Here is a 20,300-nt window from a genome sequence, read left to right as displayed (position 1 = left end):
CTTGAGAAGTTAGCACACACTCCTTCAGAAGCAAGGACAGGACTGCAGAAATTATTGCCTCTGCCAACGAAGTTGGGTGGAGGTTAGTTTACGCCCATTTGTCTGTTTGTGAAGCCTGGAGCCCAACGATTTTTCATATATCATAATCAAATTTTTACTGAAGATTCATATTTTCATCGGCAAGAAGTGATTCAATTTCAAGGGGCATAGGTCAAAGTTCAAAGTCAGGAAAAATCTTGGAAAATTGGAAAAAAAATCCCTGTCTTTAATATTGAATGAATGTTAAAACATTATAACTCTGTCAAAAAAGATCAAATTTCTTTCATATTTGAGAGCATTGTGTATCAACTGACAAGTTTGATCTGGATTTGATCCAGATTACAGATTTTGTGGCCATTTAAATTTAACATTGAAAACCCCATTTAATGTATGTTTAATATTATATCTTAATCAAATGTGCCCCAATCACTCTCATATTAAAGGTGAGGTGCAGATTGGCACTCCCTATCACCTGACAAGTTTGATCCAGATCTGATCTGGATTGTGGATTTTGTGGAAATATGAATTTAATATTGAAAAACCCGTTTGATGTACATTTTGCATTATATCTCAATCAAAAGTGCCTCAATCACTCTCATTTGTGACAGTGAGGTGCAAACTGGCACTCTCAATGAATAGACTAAGTTTGATGTGCATTTGATCCGTATTGCTGATTTAGCGGATATTTAATTCTTTTTAACATTGAAAAGCCTTTTTGATCTATATTTTGTTTTATATTTTAGCTTATGAAAAGCCACTTCAAGACTTTGACCTTGAAAATTTTTTCCAAGGTAAAAATTTGTGGAATTGGAAACTAGTGTTGGCGGAGGTTTGCACTTTACAAGTGCAGTGCTCTAATTTTCTTCATGTTTTCCTTTATGGACAGATGCGTCTGGAAGCCTTGTGTCAGATGTCATCCTTCCTGTCCAAGATGGAAGAAAAAAGCAGTGGTTTTAGAGTTTCCCCCCAGGCTCCTGCATTGTTGCAGTCTGTGCAGCTGCAGTTCCTCTCTGGGTGCTTTGGTCTCGGAACACAAATTATCGGATCACAATCTGGAGCCGACTACGAGATGCAGCATTACACGGTGTGTGTAATACATATGCTGTTGTTATGTTTGAGAGGAGAAATGCAGTATATGATTCATTTAATGTAGTTATTGTTTATGACGGTGTTATATGGATTATATGGTCTTATCTCCATGTAGTCTGGTACACATTCAGCTTCCATGGATACCAAAAGAGAACTACAGTCTGCAGCCCATCACTTCTACCAGCAGGTTGTGTGTGTCCTCAGACAGCGGGTCCTTTTGGAAAGAGACCATCCAGGTTTGTTGATCTTTGTGTTTGTTTGCTTTATTGCATTTTATGTATTTTACATGAATTTGTAACTTCTTGGCATATTATCTCCATCCAGGTTCCTGCCAACATCTTGTCCTAGCCACAATGTTTGCACTGAATTACTGTTACCAACCAGTGGACCTGGTGCTTGTCATCAAGTGCGGCATCTTGGAAATCCTTTCTCTGCTGACCAATAATGCCGGTGCACTGCTGAGCCAGGGTTGGTTTGCAGCCTGCCACATCTGGATCTATGCTACTAAGTGGGGCTGTCAGACTCGCCTCCAACCGCCTGCTTCAGATACTGACTGTAGCTGCAAGGTGAGAGTGGAGAGAAAGTGTAAACTCTTATGAAGAAATGTGCCTAACTGCTTCAGATGTTTAGTTGATGCAAATGAAATAAACATTTCAGTGATTACCAATGAATGCCAATTTGTGCTGTCGTCTTAGCACTTGTGAGGACATGCTGCCGCTGGATGTGTCCCATGCTCTAATGGAAGTGATGTGTGTGCAGCTCAGAATATTCTCAATCACCTTCCAACAACAGCAGGCAACAGAGAGAAGAACAGCTGAACGAACAGAAGTGGAATCCAGCAGCAACAGTTCGAATCTGTTCGGTGAGGCAAACTTCAGTCAACTGAGGTTTCCATTACTGCATTTAATACAATTAAAGAGCACAAAGATATTTACTGTATTTTCTGGAGTATAAGTCACACCAGACTATAAGTTGCAGGACCCTCTCAAACCATTTAAAAAACACAACTTATCTCTGATTTATACTTTATGGGTACAGACATCTTTTTATTCTTGCAGGATGCAAAGCAGTAAAGTGGTTGAATCTCAGCTTGCAGACTTCTTGGTATTTCTGAGGCGCGTACTGTCATTACGAGTGATGAAAAGACTGTCTAACTTTGTTAAGTGGATGGAACCACTCATGGCCATTATTCCCACAAGTGCTCTTTAGGTAGACAGTTTAAAATAGTATTCCAGTTACAGAAACCCAAACGTTTGCTTAGACAGTATCATATTTGTCAGTGTGCATTGCAGTTTGCATACTTTGTGGTATTTTTACATTCAACACTTACCATCACCATCACTTTCTTAGGATACTCCATACTTCCAGAATCTCCGTACCAAGCTTTTGGCCTTCCATGTTTTAGAAAGACTGCTGCCAGTATGTTCTGATGCAGTTCAGATCCAACAGGTAAGAGTGATCTCAAAAAGTAAACTCGACTCAGATCTGCAGTGGTACTTGCTAAAGATATTTGTCATTTCACTAATAGAGATATCTCATGCTTGACATACAGCTGTTGAGTTACAAAACAGCAAAGTACAATCAATCAACAACAGATTGCTAAACACGTTTTTAGAAGTTCTGTTCATCAGCCCCTTGTCTGCTCCCCAAAGGAATGCATATTTAACCTTCATAATGGATTGATTGCCGATTAAAATTTCTTTCCATTTCCTTTCTTGTAGATTGTTACACAACTTTTCAACTGTTATCTGCTTATATGTGGAGGAGCCACTGGCTGAGATGAACCACGAGGTGATACTGGAAAAAGACAAGGGGGTAATCCTGAAATTGTATCACCAATATCATGAATGGACTGCAGTCAGATGGCACTTATCCATCTGATGCAGTCACTCAAAAAACTTACAATAATTCCTCACTTTATATATATGTTTATTTGAAATGGGACAATGCATATTAATGAACATTGTTACATGTAAATATGCCGGCTTATAGCAGGATGCTAATTTCCATCTGTAGTCCCAGTAAATAGAAACAGACTAAGACCACACAACATACCAAAATAATCATGACAGAAAAACAATTTAATAACAGGATATACATACAAATATTTACAGTTCAAAGCAGCAATAATTGATAGTTAATAAGCAGCCGACAGGTGGATGAACCAAAAGAGTTTTATGATGGGTGTGAGGTGCAAAAGTACTGTATTAAAGTGATAAGTGCTACATGCAAAGTGCTTCAATGCCTGGTTGTAATTGCACACTACAGTACTCTGTTGTATTGTACAATACACTGATTTGCACATGCTCAAGTGTAAATATTGCACAGGGTGTCATACCACCCGTGTATTGTGTAAAGACTACTAAACTGTTTAATAACATAAAGTACACAAAGGCACTGTGTACATAAAACTGAAAAGAAACTCGAACGCTGCCACCACAGTTGGATTGTTTTTTTTAGGCTACAGATGGTTGCATGTCTGATTTGTCAGTAACCAATTTTTCAGTTGTCCTTTGAAAGTACTGAAAGTGGTGCTCTCCATGATTGTGACTGGGACACGTTCTGACCAAACGTGGCCCTGCTGTGAGTAATCTCACAGTCACCTCTTGTGTCAGATCTTGTACCATATACCCTCTGAATCTTTTTTATGCGTATGAATTCTTTAATAGGAGTTAGTGCTGTCCATGTAAACATTTATATATGAAGCAGGCATATTTGAATACCTTCAGATTTTCAAAGTCAAGAAACGTATGCTTTTCCAGAACCTTACAGTGATGATAAAGGTTAGATTGTCTATCATATATCTTAACTGCTCTATTATACAGCTGCTCTATGGATTTTAATACCGAGGTGCCTGCAAATGCCCAGTTAGTGAAACAGTAGTCAGTGTGTGAGAAAAACCATGCAAAAGAGATACGTTTTGGCTGCATTAATTGTTAGAGAGGGATGTATATGTTTAAAATTTAGTAAATTAAAATTTACTGTGTTTTTGACTTTTTGAATATGTTTTTTGAAGAACAAGTTTGAGTCCAAGATCATTCCAAGATATTTAAATTGAGATACCAGCTCCAACTCTTCTCTGTCAAAAAACACATTGGACCTTCTAATGTCAGTGAGACGTTGCTAAACATCATACATACTGTTTTTTTTGTGTGTGTGTTCAACTGCAGGCAAGTGTCGTTTAACCACTTTCAGTCATTCACAAATAAAGATTCACACACTGATGTTAGGATTCTCCCATGCAGGGTGCTCATTGTGTTTTTTATTTTTTTTATTTTAACATGTATTTGTACAACATATAATTATTATTGTGCTGTTTTTAAATTGTAAAAATGAAGAAAGCAAGAGCTTTGAGTTCAAACAAATTAGAGACTGAATACTGTAACGTGAAAAAACACTGTGGTTAGAAAGGTGTGAGAGAGCTGGCAGTAAAGAAAGTGATAACAGCAGGGCCTCTTGAAGCACAGATGGGCCTGTTCTCCATTACAGTGGGGAAGGGCTAAAAAAACAAACATTTTGCAGATGATTGTCAATGTAAAATTTCTGATCGCTGCTAATTTATCCACGGTAGTATGTCTGTCCATCCTTTTTTAACATCTATAAGCTTTTTCATTTTCTTGGTGTTTTTATATTGAAGAATATTTAGAATTTTACTCTATATTTTATAGAAGGCCACACACAGTAAGACAGGGTTCACTCAGTTAGATTTTTAAGTGTTACTACATTTATCGATGGCTACTGTGTATTGCAAAATGTAATTAATGAATATAGCTAGTTGATTGTTTTTATTCTGTTGTTCTTTGGGTGTCATTTCCAGAATCCTGGCAGCTGTGATGAATGCATTCCTATTGGAGATTTTTCCTTTGATCCACATAAACTAATCTGCTGTTCACTGGAAAGCGGGAACATTCTTTTCCCACGGCACAGGAGGAAAAGGATATTGCTTGGCAACCACTGCCATCACATCTGGTTGGTTTCATATGGAAGGTAAGTAAAAATACTAAACTGTTTGTAAACTTTAAAACCATGTTAATTACAACGTATTAATTACTGTGCATATTTACTGCTGGATGTACCGAGAGCACATTTACCACTAAACTAATGTTTTAATACAACTTCTCTTCTCAGTTCTACATTGTGAAAGAGAACAAAGGCAATGAGGGGACATGTATCGGCGTGTCCCGCTGGCCAGTCCGAGATTATAACCACCACACCACCACTGATATGTGGCTGTATCGTGCTTACAGTGGCAACTTGTACCATGGAGGAGAATTGGTCCGGACTCTTCCCTCCTTCACTCAGGGTGATACTATCACCTGCATCCTGGACATGGAAGCTCACACCGTGTTATTTGCTAAGAATGAAAGGTCAGCATGGGCGTGTATTATTTGGAGTATAACCAACTTGTCCTGATCGATGCTATTTCATATGTGCCACAATAATAACCTCAGATCATGGTTTGCAATCTTCAGTCTTTGTTTTTATTGCATTTTTTCTGCCAGGAACCAAAGTTGGCATTTGAAGGTGTGGCTTGCCTCTGAACTCTACCCTTGTGTTTTGTTCTACAGCAGTAATCCTGGGGAGAAGGTAATGACATGTGCTAATGGTACAGTGGAGTGGAATAGAAAAGGAGTTTCCTAAAAGAATACAAATCAGTTCTAGACTTGAGTCTTCTGGCATAATGTAGTGAAATTTCACATCTATGTTTTAAGAATATCCTATTCTTTGTCCCGCGCCACCATGAATCTGTATAACTGGTGATGGAACAGACAGAAATTACACTGTGCAGTTTCTCCAATCACAGCCACATAAGCCGATAACTTCTTCAGAGTTGCCGTGATTGTCTTAATGGTTTCCCTCGCTTGGCTCCTGCTTGCCCAATCACTCAGTATTTGAGAATTGCCTTCTCCAAACATATTTACCATACAGCAACATAATGTGGGCATTAATTCATGATTGACATAAATTAATTCCAAGACATATTTACTAACATGGAAATGTTCATGTATCCATCCCCTGACTTGTTTCAGAAAACTGGCTGCAAAAAATAACACTTTGTATTAAAAGTTCAATATTTTTCATTAACCCCCTTGAATCGAAGCTATAGGTGTACTTTACAAGCACATCATGATGGTTTAATTTCAACTCCATTGTGGTGGTGTACAAGGGCAAGAGTACTAAAATTGTCACTGTTAAATTGCTTATGGCCCTGACTATAATATATAAGCTAGTAATTTGAAAGCAGTAAAGTGTATGTTCAATTCGGTGTCTGTTGCTCACAGGTGGCGTTGCGTGACCTCCAGATGCGAGGCATGCCCAGTCGCTTATTTCCTGGGGATCCTCTCTGCAGCCCACGAGCCACTGTGTTGTTAGAGTCTACAGTACTGCTTCCTCCGTAGACTCCATCCATATGAACATTGGTCATCTCAAATCAACAAGCACATTCATACTCAGCTGGAGCTAATTGGCCCCCTGTTGAAAGACTGTGACTTCAATCCAGGTCAGACATATGCTTGTACATGGGTAGCTTATGAACAAGTTTCACCTCTGTACCTCTTTTGTTACTGACTCAAACTGACTCATTGTCTTCACCTATTTTAAAGTGAGATAAAAAAAAAAACAAGTGGACAAAGTGATTAAGATACTGATTAATCTGAGTTAAGTATTACTGGTTGTATATTAAAATTACTCCATTACACTCCATAATCACTCCATTTTGATTGAAGCAAGAGTTTTACCTGGTCTGTTATTATTTTAAATGTGGTCCTTCAGATTTAAAATGTGGTTTTAAAAAAAACCTGTCATGAATCAAAGATGTTTACAGTTCTACTTTTAACAAATCCATGGCTATCTTTAGTTAACCATCGGGAAGGTTTAAACATCCTACAGTGCAAAGGTCCGCTGGTTCACACAACTTAATCACATTTTAATAATGTTTCTGTGACTATTAAATTACAACCCCAATTCCAATGAAGTTGAGACTTTGTGTAAAATGTAAATAAAAACAGAATACAACTGATTTGCAAATCCTCTTCAACCTATATTCAATTGAATACACCACAAAGACAAGATATTTAGTGTTCAAACTGATAATCTTATTGTTTTTGTGCAATAATTTCCTCATTTTGAAATGGATGCCTGCAACACGTTTCAAAAAAGCTGGGACAGTGGTATGTTTACCACTGTGTTACATCACCTTTCCTTCTAACAACACTCAATAAGTGTTTGGGAACTGAGGACACTAATTGCTGAAGCTTTTTTGAATTCTTTCCCATTCTTGCTTGATGTACGACTTCAGTTGTTCAACAGTCCAGATCTCCGTTGTCGTATTTTGTGCTTCATAATGTGCCACACATTTTCAATGGCGACAGGTCTGGACTGCAGGCAGACCAGTCTAGTACCTGCACTCTTTTACTACGAAGCCACGTTGTTGTAACACGTGCAGAATGTGGCTTGGCATTGTCTTGCTGAAATAAGCAGGGACGTCCCTGAAAAAGACGTTGCTTGGATGGCAGCATGTGTTGCTCCAAAACCTGGATGTACCTTTTAGCAATGATGATGCCATCACAGATGTGTTAGTGCCCATGCCATCAGTCAATCAATCAACATTTATTTATAAAGCGCTTTACAGCACCGACTGGTGTCCAAAGTGCTTAACATTAAAAACACAAATTTACAAAATAAAACACATATAAAATAAATTTTAAAACACATAAAAAAAAAAAAAGAACATAAAAATAACAGAACATGTCACCTCCCCACTAAGTGTTAAAAGCCAGTTTAAAATAATAAGTCCTTAACTTAGATTTTAAAAAGTGCTAGGTCAGGAATAGTACGTAACTCAAGAGGTAGCTCATTCCACAGTCTGGGGCCAGCTACCGCGAAAGCATGATCACCCCAGCGTTTATATCTTGACCTTGGAACATCTAAGTAAAGCTGGCCAGACGCCCTTAACGTCCTACTGTAGGTGCGCAAAGTTAAAATTTCAGACAAGTAGGGAGGTGCAAGGCCATAAATAGCTTTAAAAACAAACAATCAATTCTAAAATGAACTGGAAGCCAGTGGAGTGAGTATAGGATGGGCGCAATATGCTCACGTCTAGATAGTGTTTGTCAAAAGACCGAGCAGCAGCATTCTGCACCAACTGGAGATGCACAAGAGACGACTGATTAATGCCCGCATAAAGTGCATTACAATAATCAAGTCTGGAGCTGATGAAAGCATGAATGGCCGTGGCCATGGCACTAACACATCCCCATACCACCACAGATGCTGGCTTTTGAACTTTGCGCTGGTAACAATCTGGATGATCTTTTTCCTCTTGTGTCTGGAGGACACGACGTCCATGATTTCCAAAAACAATTTGAAATGTGGACTCATCAGACCACAGCACACTTTTCCACTTTGCTTCTGTCCATTTCAAATGAGCTCAGGCCCAGAAAAAGCGGTGGCATTTCTGGATGCCGTTGATCTATGGCTTTTGCTTTGCATGGTAGAGTTTTAACTTGCACCTGTAGATGTAGCGATGAACTGTGTTCACTGACAATGGTTTTCTGAAGTGTTCCTGAGCCCACGCGGTAAGATCCTTACACTATGACGTCGGTTTTTAATACAGTGCCGCCTGAGGGATCGAAGGTCACAGACATTCAGTGTTGGTTTTCGGCCTTGCTGCTTACATGAGCTCGGGCCCAGAGAAGGTGGGCGGCGTTTCTGGATGTTGTTGATGTGTGGCTTTCACTTTGCATGGTAGAGTTTTTTTTATTTTTATTTTTTATTGAAATTTCAACAATTTATACATTCTTCAGGTACAATTCAAAGTTATTATTATTTTTTTTTTTTAGAACAGAACATCACGAACGTTGAACCCCCACATATATATGGCATATATCAGACAGTTATAAATGATATACCATGAAAACAGAACATTAGACAAAAAGAAAAAAAAAGGCTAATAAAAAAGAAAAAAAAAAAGGCTAATAATAATAATATACATATATATATATATATATATATATATATATATACAACCCCTGGCAAAAATTATGGAATCACCGGCCTCAGAGGATGTTCATTCAGATTGTTTAATTTTGTAGAAAAAAGCAGATCACAGACATGACACAAAACTAAAGTCATTTCAAATGGCAACTTTCTGGCTTTATGAAACACTATAAGAAATCAAGAAAAAAGATTGTGGCAGTCAGTAACGGTTACTTTTTTAGACCAAGCAGAGGAAAAAAATCTGGAATCACTCAGTTCTGAGGAAAAAATTATGGAATCACCCTGTAAATTTCATCCCCCAAATTAACACCTGCATCAAATCAGATCTGCTCATTGACATTGACCCTATGCCATGACATTGACCCTATGTGTCTTTTTGCAAGGAATGTTTTTGCAGTTTTTGCTCTATGGCAAGATGCATTATCATCTTGAAAAATGATTTCATCATCCCCAAACATCCTTTCAATTGTCCAAAATATCAACATAAACTTGTGCATTTATTGATGATATAATGACAGCCATCTCCCCAGTGCCTTTACCTGACATGCAGCCCCATATCCTTCCAGTGGAGAAGGATTCGTCTGCGAGCAACAAGAGAAGAAAAAGCAATAACATTCTTCTCCCTGGTAGAGAAACAGGCAAAGTATCAGGCACACCAAAAATAGAAATTAAGGGGCTGGGAACCAGGGGCCTATTAAGAGCTCTAGACAACGTATCATAAAAAGGTCCAGAATTGTCCCAGTTTATACAGGAGGAAAAACATGTGCGCGTGATTAGCAGGTGAGAGGGAGCATCTGTCACATACGTCACCGGTGTTAAATAGTTTGTTCAGTCTAACTTTGATAAATGCGTTCTGTGCAAAATTTTTAATTGTATCAATGTCAGGCTAGCACAGGAGAGGTTGTGTTGACTCTTTCCAAGGCCATCTGCCACCAGTCATCTGAGAAAGTGACGTTGAGTTCTGATTCCCAAGCATATCGTTAAAAGAGATGGAGGTGCAATCATCTTGACCACAGTTGAGATGATTCTACGGGCTGCACGATGAGATAGAATCGAATCTATAAGGGAGTCTGGCGGTTCATGGGGAAAATGGGGAAAATTATGTTGAGCGAAATTGCGGACCTGGAAATATCTAAATAAATGAGACTGTGGAAGATTGAATTTAGTTTTAAGCGTATCAAAGACATAAAGACTTTATCCTCAAAGAGTTGTTTAAAGAAAACTAAGCCCTTATCCTTCCATAAAGAAAAAACTGGGTCAAGAGTTGAAGGCGTAAATAAAGGGTTATCACAGATGGGCATTAGTGTGGAAGCAGAAGTAATTTTAAATTGGTGTCGAAACTGTCTCCAAATCTTTATTGTAGATAAAACTACTGTGTTTGAGGTATAATTATTAGGATATGAGTTTAGAGGGGCACAGACCAAAGATGTTAAAGAGACAGAGCTGCATGAATGCACCTCCATTTGGTACCAGTCTGTTTTAGGGGAGCTGTACCACATGCTAATTTTTTGAATATTGGCTGCCCAATAGTACGTCATGAAATTTGGTAGTGTGAGGCCTCCATCACATTTAGCTCTTTGTAGAATTGAAAATTTTGCCCTTGGTGTTTTACCCGCCCAAATAAAAGTAGAGAAGATCTTATCTAGTTTTTTAAAAAATGATTTAGGGAGGAATATTGGCAAGCACTGAAAAAGGAATAATATTCTTGGAACCACATTCATTTTTATTGTGTTGATTCTGCCTAGTAGGGATAAGGGAAGAGCATTCCAATGTGGAGATCTGTTTTCACTTCTTTGACCATGCTTGTATGTTTTTTTTTTAAGTGAGGTGAGATCATGTGAAATATTAATGCCTAAATAGCGGAAACTAAAAGGGCTAATCGAAAGAGCAGTGTTTGGCTTGGGATCTGTTTTGCTGCACATTTACAGGAAAACATTCACTCTTTATGAAGTTCAACTTATATCCCGAAAATGAACCAAATGTTCGCAGAATTCTAAGGATATGATCAATACTAACAGTAGGGTTTGAAATGTAGAGCAGAAGGTCATCAGCATAGAGTGAGACCCTGTGTCTGTTTCGATAAATGCCAGTGATTAATGAAGAGCTTTTGATGGCAATGGACAGGGGTTCAATAGCAATGGCAAATAATAGCGGTGACAGTGGGCAGCCCTGTCGGCAGCCGCGTTGCAAAGGAAATATTCAGACCGGATGGAGTTTGTAGTCACACTCGCAGTAGGAGCATTGTATAAAAGTTGTATCCATGAATGTATTTCGGACCAAAACCAAATCTGTTGAGAACTGAAATGTATTTCGGACCAAAAACCAAATCTGTTGAGAACTGTGAATAAATATCCCCACTCCACCCTGTCAAAAGCCTTTTCTGCATCCATTGATACCACCATTCAGGCTCCTGTAGATGAGATTTTGAAAGGATAATGTTGAGTAACCGACGAATATTGAAAATAAATGTCGTCCCCCAATGAAGCCAGTTTGATCACTGGAGATTATGCTTGGTAGGCAGGGGTCAAGACGGTTAGCTAAAACCTTAGCTAATAATTTAACATCGGCGTTAAGAAGACTGATGGGTCTCCAATTACTGCATTCTTCCAGATTTTTGTTAGGTTTTGGAATAAGTGAAATTGAGGCTTGGGTTTAAAGTTAAAGGTAGTATTCCACATTCCAGTGAGTCATTAAACATGTCCAACATCAAGGGGGAAAGTTGGTCAGAGAATTTGTTTAAAAAAATCAGCTGGAAAACCGTCTGGGCCCGGTGCTTTGCCACTTTGCATTAGTTTTAAGACTAACCAGTCTACAAAGAGGAGAATCAAGGTTTTCCTTAGTATATTTTTAATCTTTGGGAAATTTAGGTTATCAAAAAAGTATTCATTTGAGTTTTATCAGATGGGGCCTCAGACTTGTAAAGATTAGTTTAATATTGGCTGAAGCCTTATTTATCTCTAATGGATTCTTTGGTTATAGTACTTGGGTCTTTATGAATTTGTGTAATAAAACGAGATGAATCTTGTCGTTTCAGTGTCAGTGCCAACAGCCGACTGGCCCTGTCACCGTGTTTATAATATGTGTATTTTGTGCGCCTTAAAAGTGACTCTGCTTTATTTGTGGTGATGATGTCAAATTCAGTTTGGAGCTTAATCTCTCTGTTTGATGCAAAGAATTAGGAGAATGGCTGGTTATCAATTAGCCTGATTGCTTCCAGTAGTTCTTGTTGTCTTTGTTTTCCCTGCTTGTTTAATCTAGCACAATAGGAGTTAATCTCACCACGTATGACTGCTTTGAGGGTTTCCCACAAAAGGGAAGGAGAGGTAGAATCAGATCTATTCGTTTGAATAAATAGGGAAATCTTCTCAGATACAAAGTTGCAAAATGTATCAGAGGATAATAACCCTGTATTGAGACACCACGTTGGACGATTCTCACTTTTGGGAATGAGCTGCATATTTAACAAAAGAGTGGCGTGATCTGAAATGATTATTGTAGAATAGTCACATGATTTCACAGTAGATAGTAGCATTTTATCTAAAAAATAATAGTCAGTCCGAGAGTGAGTCTGATATACATGCGAATAAAATGAAAATTCTTTTATTGTTGGGTGATTATGACGCCACACATCCACACAACCAATTTGGTTCATAAGTGTAGTCAGAGTTTTTGCCATCTTCAAGGGAGTCATATTTTTCGGATTAGATTTATCAAGGACAGGGTCAATTACTAAATTGAGATCTCCCCTGAAAATTAAGTAATGTGTGTTCAGACAAGGAATTAGTGAGAATAAAGTTGTAATAAACTAGGACAGTCCCATTCGGGGCATAAACACAGGTCAAAATGACTGGGGTTTGGAGTAACTTGCCAACAGCAATGATATAACGCCCATTTGGGTCAGGTAAAATTTGTTCGGAGTGAGAACTGCAATCTTTTGTGTATTAATATTGCTGTGCCTCTTGAGCGGCTATTGAAACTTGAATGAAACACTTGTCCAATCCAAGGCTTCGTAGTCTGGTATGATCACACGCGCATGTGGGTTTCCTGGAGAAAAATTATTTCTGATTTCAGCTGTTAAGGTGTGAGAAAACGCTTCTCTTTTTATAGGTCCACCAAGTCCTTTCATGTTCCAGCTTGTAAACCTAATGGAACCAAGCCCATCCATTACATTAGAAACTGTATTTGGATGGTATAACTTTGACAGTATAGAATAAATACTCATCAAAAGACTTACTATATAAAGCAGCGATGTAACCGCATGGACATTGCAACAGAGTATATCAGATGTAAAAACCACAAAAAAAGACAATAAAAAGACAACAAGAAAAAACAGTAAAAAACAGAAACCCCCCTCGGTATATGAACTACAATTGATGCCCGAATTGGCATAAAAGAAAACGGGCTTATACTTGTATTTTAAACTTGTCCTAAACTCACCTAAACTCAAACCAAAAAAAGGAAGGAGAAAAAGATGAGTAAGCAGGAAAAAAGTTACAGAACTCCGATTACTCACTACGTAATTTGCTTCCCTTAATTTCTAAACAATGTAACACATTTATAAATAGAGCCAACCACGCTCTTTGTACCAATAAGGCCTCCTCAGAGACACCAGAACTGTAAATTCTGTCCATTCAGTTATTCCTAGAACTTTAAAACGTCCACATTATTCGCTTACTTCTGTTGCCCCAAATAGAATCGCTCTGCCTCTTCGGCCAGTCAAATATGCGCGTCTGTCTGTTTATGGTGATCTTCAGGCGGGCTGGATAAATAACACCGAAGCGTATTCCATCCTTATAGAGCTGGCTCTTCACTTGTTGAAACTGGCCCTCTTCTTGGCAATTGTTTGGCTGAAATCTTCAAAAATCTTGATGAAATGTCCACATATTGTTGTGTGGGCCGCCAGAAGAGGAGGGTACTGCTGGCCCACCACCAGAGGGCGTCCTGCCTGAAGTGTGGGCTTCAGGCACGAGAGGGCGCTGCCGCCACGGATACAGCCGAGGCTGACAGCTGTCACTCATTATCTCTTGACAGCTGTCACCCATCTACTCTACATCATCTCACTCCATAAAGACCAGACGTCATCTCCACCTCGTTGCCGAGATATCGTACTTCTATGGAGGTAACTTCTCTGCCTGTATTAATTGATTCCAAGAGCTATTGTGTTGCAGCTGTCAACCAGAGGACCGGCGTGGGTCGCGACTGTTTCGTCCTACGTCCCGTCAGATAAGTGGTTAAACAGACGCTGCACGAGTGTGTGTTAGAGGTGGAGGTGGCATTCCCACCGTTGTTGTTACGGGGTGTACACACACCCACACTTGACTGTCTTTGTTCTTCGCCAGCAGTACCAGATCCGACAGTCGGGGACGGTGATCACCTGGGAATTCGGGACTTGGCGGCTCCAGTATTCACCAGGTTCGGTGGAGGCGGAAATCGTGTGGTTCCGGCTCTTCTCAGGACAGACGTCTTCTATCCTTGAGCCTGCCCACACGTCACCTTTGTGGATTGACTGTTATCAGATTCTGAGATTGTCTGTGTATTCGTTGTGCACCTTCACAACATTAAATTGTTACTTTTTTGGCTCATCTATTGACCGTTCATTTGCGCCCCCTGTTGTGGGTCCTTGTCACTACACTTTCACAACACATATGAGATGTTGCGTTTTTTCTTCGCCCACTGCAACACTCGTTCTCTGTGAATATATTTATGAAACCAGATAATGAAGGGTCGGGATCCTTGAGGTGGCTTCGGAGCCGGACTGCAATGAGCGCGTTCGAGCTCAATGTCCAGATCCTGCAAAGCTTCACCGGCCACCTTCTTTAACAGTGTGGTTATAAAGAGCCGGGCGTCACTCCCCTCCGTTCCTTCAGGGACACGATCACACGTAGGTTCTTTCTTTTGGAGCGCGAAATCAGATCCTCCATGGACTGCTGAAGTTCTCATTCACCCTGCATAGCGGTCTCCAGTTGTGATTTAGCGTGGTCACGTCCTCCTCCAAAGCGGCGATTCCGTCTGAGTGAGCGGTGAGCGCCGTCTCCATGGCGGTGATGGTAGCGGTGTGAGAAGTTACGGTCTCTGTGATAGTTTTGAAGTGAGGCTTGGATTGGAGCCAAAGCAATATTCACGGAGGCGGTGAGCTCACTCGTTACACTCTTCTGACGTTTCTGCAGCTCTTCAACCAACATGTTCAATGTTAGCGGCTCCACATTAGCAGCTACATCATTAGCCATCTTGCTAGCCTCTTTGTCTTGTGTGCTAAAGTGCTGAGTTAGCTGGATTGGTTTTTACCGCGACTGCTATGAGATTTACTCATTCTGGTGTCCGTTGAGGTGCGATGCGACTTCTTGTGGTTTAAAAGATAAAAATGTTGTCAAATTAAGCGTGTCATCAAGAAAAAAAAATGCTTCAGTATCAGGAGAAATTTGAGTGCGTCTGCTCACACCGACGCCATAACCGGAACCTCTGCATGGTAGAGTTTTAACTTGCACTTGTAGATGTAGCGACGAACTGTGTTAACTGACAGTGGTTTTCTGAAGTGTTCCTGATCCCATGCAGTAAGATCCTTTACACAATGATGTCAGTTTTTAATGCAGTGCCGCCTGAGGGATCGAAGGTCACGGGCATTCAATGTTGGTTTTTGACCTTGTCGCTTACATGTAGAAAGTTCTCCAGATTCTCTAAATCTTCTGATTATATTATGGACTGTAGATGATGGAATCCCTAAATTCCTTGCATTGAATGTTGAGAAACATTGTTCTTAAACTGTTGGACTATTTTTTCACGCATTTATTCAGAAAGTGGTGATCCTCGCCCCATCTTTGCTTGTGAACGGCTGAGACCTTTGGGGATGCTCCTTTATACCCAATCATGACACTTCTGTTTCTAATTAGGTGTTCTTTGAGCATTCATCAACTTTCCCAGTCTTTTGTTGCCCCGTCCCAACTTTTTTGAAACGTGTTGCAGGCATCCATTTCAAAATGAGCAAATACTTGCACAAAGACAAAAAAGTCCATCAGTTTGAACATTAAATATCTTGTCTTTGTGGTGTATTCAATTGAATACTGGTTGAAGAGGATTTGCAAATCATTGTATTATGTTTTTATTTACATTTTACACAACATCCCAACTTCATGGGAATTGGGGTTGTATTTCTTCATATGAAAATTGCACAATAGCTACTTATATCTATCAAAAAGTACTTAACAGTCAGTTTGATGTGTGTGTGGTGCTCACAGAACATGAAAAAAAGGAGCTTCATTCTCCTGAGCCTTAATACTGATCCAAGCTGCGGATGCTCCAAGAAGTTGTTTCACTTCCAGATCAGTGTGTATTTGGTGATATTTTTCATTGGCTTTGTTTTTTGTTGGCATCATAAAAAAAGAATTCTGTCCTGGAGGAGGTTTTCGTTGGCCTCATTTGTCATGTTGACGTTATTACACATTCCATATTGCTGCGCACTATCAGTCCAGTAATGACTATGCTGCTGGTGTACGTCCCACCCCTAGATACATGTCAACACAATGAAGAGTTTAATAAACCTGTCTGGAATTGTTGATCAATTTTGTAACACATTTAGTATATCAGTAATAACCCCTAACTTTCTTAATCCAATGCAAATAACAATCCACACAGCTAGTGTAGAGAGCGACTGAAACCAACTGGGGCTTGTATTCAATCTGTAACCCTCTGTTGCCGAGTGTTACATTCAATAAGCCAGTTAAGCATTTTGTTATTGACTTTTATGTACAGAAGTTAATGTGTCATATCCTTCAACAGGCCTCAGTCCCACATATGTTGACACAGAAACAAATGAAAGAGACAAGACCTGATTGGAAATGACACTGGTGAAATAATGGACATTGTCAGGGCCTGTCAGAGGGCAAGCTGGCTGTTCTTTGCACTGAAGTGTGGCCAGTGCTGGCCCTGATCGGAGGAGTGGACAGCGGTCTCCGGGCTGGAGGAAGATGCTTGCACAAACCCAGTGGACGTAAGGCCATTCTGCTGGGGGTTCTTAAGGAGGGAAGCTCCCAGGCCAAGCTTCAGTGGGAGGAGACTGAACTCTCTGTCAGGTATCATAAATACATACTGATATGCTCAACTATGCACAGTTAATTATCTCTGCAACAGTTGCTGTCAATTATTTCAACCATTTTCTTCCATTAACTAATTCTTATGTCTCCTCTTTCAGTCCTTTCTGTATGTAAATAACACTTTATGATTATATTCTGGTCTTATTTATCTTATTCTGTATTTGTCATAAATATTTTACTTTCTTTCTGGCCTTTACTGTCCTGATTTTACTTTTTTTCTTGCCTCTTTTTCATTCTCCATCCATTAACCCTTCTTGAATCCATCCCGACGTTGCTTCATGCTGTGTATTTGGGTTCTTGCCATACATGTCAATAACTAAGCCCCATGAATTCTTGGTCACCTAGTGATACACCAATCATCACCTTGGAGCCCTGTGACATGCACAATTGCGACATCATCCGACTTGGAGGACTCAAACTGTCTGTAGTATTAGATCTAATTTATTTGATGGGCCTGTTTGGAGGAGCATGAGTGGAAGGAGCTACATCCAGCTCCGACAAGTAAATGCTCAGAGGCAAATGTGACAGAATGTGAGTTGCAGCGCTATGTGGAAGAAAATACACCAAGAAGATGTATGGCTAACAGAGGATGAAAGAAAAATGTTTGAGGAGGAGAAGGCTGAGATCGATCCATTATCTCCACCATCTTCATTCAAAGATGCCAGCAAGATTATGGAGCATCAAGAGTTGACTTCCAGTCCATGTCTACCACTCACCACACAAGCCTCCCAAATCTCATTGGTGGATGTTTTAGCGCTTGAACTGAGAACAGTTAGAGTTTCATACCTTCTCACTGGAGCTTTGAAATCATTAACTGTTATTTTTAGTTGTGACAGTTATCAGATTTGTTCATAGTGCCCAAATGTGACCCTGCTGACTGCCGCACAAGTCCCATTTCCAGCCCGAGTTCCGACCAGGCCAAAGCCAGTGATACCACGCAATGCAGTCAGAGTGCTGAACTGAAGTCATTGCTGCAGTATGTGGTGCAGAGCATGGTGAAGTGGGCAGTCAGGGCCCTGCCCCATCAAACAGAGCGTGTCGCTTGCTGACCTAGAAAGAGCTCAGGTCATGATCTACAAAGGAGCAATTAGGACACTGCTGGAAGATGTGGGAGACAAACAGTGTAAAGGTTTGTAAGTTGTATTGTGCATATAGTTTTGAATTATTCAGGTTGATTTCTATATGGAACTTTTATCACAATTTAAAAAAAATGCATGTACAGTTTGACTTGGAGGCATAGTGTAATTTTAATGTTTTATCCTCACAGAATCTGCCCAGCACTTGTCCTCCCAGCCAATTTCCCAGTCTTCCAGCTCTGCCTCCCTCTACAGTGCATGCTCAGAGGGCACTGCTATCTTTGGGCAATCAAACCGAGCCTCTGTTTCATCCTCTAATACTGACTTGGCCTCTTCCCTGCCAACAAACCTTCAGATGGATGGCTTTGATAATTTCAACCCTTTCCTTCCATCAGCCTCCTCCAGTGAGTGTAGAAAAAAAGGTTATTGGGGTCACATGTTTTTTTCTATTTAATTGTACATTAAATTACATTTAGGTGGAATATCTTCATAGTAAACATTTAGCAAACTATATTATGTATTTTACTAAAGGTTTTGAAGGGATGTAAATGCAATAACCACATATTTTGTGTTGTTGCTAGTTGCTGCAGACCTTAATCTGAGTGTAGTCAATCAATCAATCAACTTTTTTCTTGTATAGCGCCAAATCACAACAAACAGTTGCCCCAAGGCGCTCCACATTGCAAGGCAAGGCCATACAATAATTATGAAACACAGTCTACGTCTAAAGCAACATAACCAAGGGATGGTCCAGGGTCACCCGATCCAGCCCTAACTATAAGCTTAGCGAAAAGGAAAGTTTTAAGCCTAATCTTAAAAGTAGAGAGGGTATCTGTCTCCCTGATCTGAATTGGGAGCTGGTTCCACAGGAGAGGAGCCTGAAAGCTGAAGGCTCTGCCTCCCATTCTACTCTTACAAACCCTAGGAACTACAAATAAGCCCGCAGTCTGAGAGCGAAGCGCTCTAATGGGGTAATATGGTACTACGAGGTCCCTAAGATAAGATGGGACCTGATTATTCAAAACCTTATAAGTAAGAAGAAGAATTTTAAATTCTATTCTAGCATTAACAGGAAGCCAATGAAGGGAGGCCAACACGGGTGAGATATGCTCTCTCCTGCTAGTCCCCGTCAGTACTCTAGCTGCAGCATTCTGAACCAACTGAAGGCTTTTTAGGGAACTTTTAGGACAACCTGATAATAATGAATTACAATAGTCCAGCCTAGAGGAAATAAATGCATGAATTAGTTTTTTCAGCATCACTCTGAGACAAGACCTTTCTGATTTTAGAGATATTGCGTAAATGCAAAAAGGCAGTCCTACATATTTGTTTATATGCGCTTTGAATGACATATCCTGATCAAAAATAACTCCAAGATTTCTCACAGTATTACTAGAGATCAGGGAAATGCCATCCAGAGTAACGATCTGGTAGACACCATGCTTCTAAGATTTGTGGGGCCAAGTACAATAACTTCAGTTTTAATCTGAGTTTAAAAGCAGGAAATTAGAGGTCATCCATGTCTTTATGTCTGTAAGACAATCCTGCAGTTTAGCTAATTGGTGCGTATCCTCTGGCTTCATGGATAGATAAAGCTGGGTATCATCTGCGTAACATGAAAATTTAAGCAATACCGTCTAATAATACTGCCCAAGGGAAGCATGTATAAAGTGAATAAAATTGGTCCTAGCACAGAACCTTGTGGAACTCCATAATTAACTTTAGTCTGTGAAGAAGATTCCCCATTTACATGAACAAACTGTAATCTATTAGACAAATATGATTCAAACCACCGCAGCGCAATGCCTTTAATACCTATGACATGCTCTAATCTCTGTAATAAAATTTTATGGTCAACAGTATCAAAAGCAGCACTGAGGTCCAACAGAACAAGCACAGAGATAAGTCCACTGTCCGAAGCCATAAGAAGATCATTTGTAACCTTCACTAATGCTGTTTCTGTACTATGATGAATTCTAAAACCTGACTGAAACTCTTCAAATAGACCAGT

The 20,300-nt window shown here is 39.8% G+C and overlaps 1 protein-coding gene and 1 long non-coding RNA gene across 2 annotated transcripts in view; both read left to right on the top strand.

Moving 5' to 3' along the window:
- The window catches only part of LOC117530159 (probable E3 ubiquitin-protein ligase HERC1), a 147,652-nt gene that overhangs the window by 82,884 nt on the left and 44,468 nt on the right, over positions 1-20,300 (top strand). The window contains 9 exon segments of the mRNA XM_034193117.1: positions 16,900-16,941; positions 16,944-16,976; positions 16,979-17,192; positions 17,535-17,670; positions 17,672-17,770; positions 17,772-18,045; positions 18,048-18,226; positions 18,228-18,342; positions 18,481-18,697. Coding sequence (XP_034049008.1) covers positions 16,900-16,941; positions 16,944-16,976; positions 16,979-17,192; positions 17,535-17,670; positions 17,672-17,770; positions 17,772-18,045; positions 18,048-18,226; positions 18,228-18,342; positions 18,481-18,697 — 1,309 coding nt within the window.
- LOC117530161 lies at positions 2,895-5,486 on the top strand. Its single transcript, XR_004566202.1, has 3 exons — positions 2,895-2,943; positions 4,946-5,115; positions 5,257-5,486. It is a non-coding gene; the product is annotated as an uncharacterized LOC117530161 (long non-coding RNA).

This window comes from Thalassophryne amazonica, chromosome 17, assembly GCF_902500255.1.
Source record: "Thalassophryne amazonica chromosome 17, fThaAma1.1, whole genome shotgun sequence".
In the NCBI taxonomy this organism is placed as follows: Eukaryota; Metazoa; Chordata; class Actinopteri; order Batrachoidiformes; family Batrachoididae; genus Thalassophryne; species Thalassophryne amazonica.
Note: the sequence above shows the minus strand (reverse complement) of the source record. Positions and strands in the feature narration are given on the sequence as shown.